This window comes from Delphinus delphis, chromosome 4 (assembly GCF_949987515.2).
Source record: "Delphinus delphis chromosome 4, mDelDel1.2, whole genome shotgun sequence".
Lineage (NCBI taxonomy): Eukaryota > Metazoa > Chordata > Mammalia > Artiodactyla > Delphinidae > Delphinus > Delphinus delphis.
This window is the reverse complement of record NC_082686.1, coordinates 85,531,336-85,533,930: the sequence shown is the minus strand read 5'-3', so window position 1 is coordinate 85,533,930 and position 2,595 is coordinate 85,531,336. Positions and strand designations below refer to the sequence as shown.

At 40.7% G+C, this 2,595-nt stretch overlaps 1 protein-coding gene across 1 annotated transcript; it reads left to right on the top strand.

Moving 5' to 3' along the window:
• The first annotated feature begins 1,091 nt into the window (after nt 1-1,091).
• On the top strand, nt 1,092-2,369 carry LOC132424179 (actin-related protein 10-like). Its single transcript, XM_060009980.1, is given in 3 exon segments — nt 1,092-2,121; nt 2,124-2,184; nt 2,186-2,369. Coding segments are annotated over 3 exon segments (1,251 nt in total). The 5' UTR covers nt 1,092-1,115.
• Nucleotides 2,370-2,595: the final 226 nt, after the last annotated feature.

Here is a 2,595-nt window from a genome sequence, read left to right as displayed (position 1 = left end):
AGGTTGGTTGATTTAAAAATGTATTTTTTTATGTCAAAATTTCTGGCCAGTCAAGAAGAGAAAAATTTTAAAAATATCCTCAGGTGCAAATAAATTCCTTTAAGAACCAACTTCATACTGGTCTGTGTTGGCACATTGAGACATATTCCATGACGACTGAGTACCAAGGCTAGTATTCAAATATTTATGCTTCACCAAAATGAAACCTTTCTTACAATACCAGAAATAAAATGCAGCATCTCTTTGTCATCAGACAAAATAATTTAGTCAAATAAATAAATGGTCAGTAGCCTCTAAGATTTGTTTAAGTTCAAAGGTTCATTCACGATAGAACCTCTATTTAGGCCTACAGTACAGCAAGACAACACTGTAGTAACAGAATTGTGATCTACTCATCGAACATTTCAATAAAGAGACTGAGGAGACTGTTCTGATTTCCTCTGTTAAAAAGGAAGATGGGGCTTCCCTGGTGGCGCAGTGGTTGAGAGTCTGCCTACCGATGCAGGGGACACGGGTTCGTGCCCCGGTCAGGGAAGATCCCACATGCCGCGGAGCAGCTGGGCCTGTGAGCCATGGCTGCTGAGCCTGCGCGTCCGGAGCCTGTGCTCGGCAACAGGAGAGGCCACAACAGTGAGAGGCCCATGTACCGCAAAAAAATAAATAAATAAAAAATAAATAAAAAGGAAGATGGACGGTATGAACCTGCCAGTCACACAAAGAAAGCATAGAGCTTCTGCTTTCAGATGCTAGTGGCATTTATAAGGCATATAAGGCATACAGAATAACAGCAGTTTGGTGGTTTCTCAAAATGTTAAACATAGAATTGCTATATGACCCAGCAGTTCCCCTCCTGGATATATATCCAAAAGAACTGAAAACAGCGATTCAAACAAATACTTGTATGCAAAAGTTCATAACAGCATTATTCACAATAGACAAAAGGTGGGAAAAATCCAAATATCCATCAACAGATGAACGGATAAACAAAACGTGGCATATACAAATAATGGAATATTATTTAGCCATAAAAAGGAATGATGGGCCCCCCGAGAGCCGAGGGCTGTTGGCAGCCAAGGTCTGTCAGTGCCTGTCTCCTTACTGGCTTGTTTACTACCATGCCGCTGTACGAGGGCCTGGGGAGTGGCAGAGAGAAAACGGCGGTCATGATAGACCTGGGAGAGGCTTTTACCAAGTGTGGATTTGCTGGAGAAACTGGTCCAAGATGCATAATTCCTAGTGTGATAAAAAAAAAAAAAGCTGGCATGCCTAAGCCTATCAAAGTTGTACAATATAATATCAATACAGAAGAATTATATTCCTACCTAAAGGAATTCATCCACATACTGTATTTCAGGCATCTATTGGTGAATCCCAGAGACCGCAGAGTTGTGGTTATTGAGTCGGTATTATGTCCTTCCCACTTCAGAGAGACACTCACTCGTGTTCTTTTCAAGTATTTTGAGGTTCCATCTGTCTTGCTTGCTCCAAGTCATCTAATGGCTCTTCTTAAACTTGGGATAAATTCTGCCATGGTCCTGGATTGTGGATATAGAGAAAGCTTGGTGTTACCTATATATGAAGGAATCCCAGTACTAAATTGTTGGGGAGCACTCCCCCTAGGAGGAAAAGCTCTTCACAAGGAGTTGGAAACTCAACTATTGGAACAATGTACTGTTGACACAGGGGCTGCTAAAGAACAGAGCCTTCCCTCTGTGATGGGTTCAATTCAAGAAGGTATCTTGGAGGACATTAAAGTGCACACTTGCTTTGTTAGTGATCTGAAGCGTGGACTAAAAATCCAAGCAGCAAAATTTAATATTGATGGGAATACTGAGCGTCCCTCACCACCCCCAAATGTTGACTACCCGTTAGATGGAGAGAAGATTTTACATGTCCTTGGATCAATCAGAGATTCGGTTGTGGAAATCCTTTTTGAGCAAGATAATGAAGAGAAATCAGTTGCCACTTTAATATTGGATTCCCTTATGCAGTGCCCAATAGACACTAGGAAGCAACTAGCAGAGAATTTGGTAGTCATAGGTGGCACGTCTGTGTTGCCAGGATTCCTCCACAGACTACTTGCAGAAATAAGGTATTTGGTAGAAAAACCAAAATATAAAAAACACTTAGCACCAAGACATTCTGAATGCATACTCCACCTGCAAAGACTAATTGTGTAGCCTGGAGGAGCTATTTTTGGAGCACTGCAAGACATACTTGGGAGCCGTTCACTCTCAAAGGAGTATTATAACCAGACAGGCCATATACCTGATCGGTGTTCTCTTAATAACCCACCGTTGGAAATGATGTTTGATGTCGGGAAGGCTCAACCACCTCTGATGAAGAGAGCATTTTCCACTGAGAAATGAAAGTTTGATTAAAGTTCAACTTTGCTTCATTTCAAACATCTCATCAATTACAAGCAAACGGTACAAAGTATATACGATGGTGTTAGAGACAAGTAGAAGTGAAAGCGTTTCTGTAATTATACTTCACATTAGTATTTAACCATTTTGCCTTTGATGTAATGGTAGAATGGTAGCTGATGCTTATTGAAATTAGTTGTATTTATATCAATAAAATATAGAAAAGCAG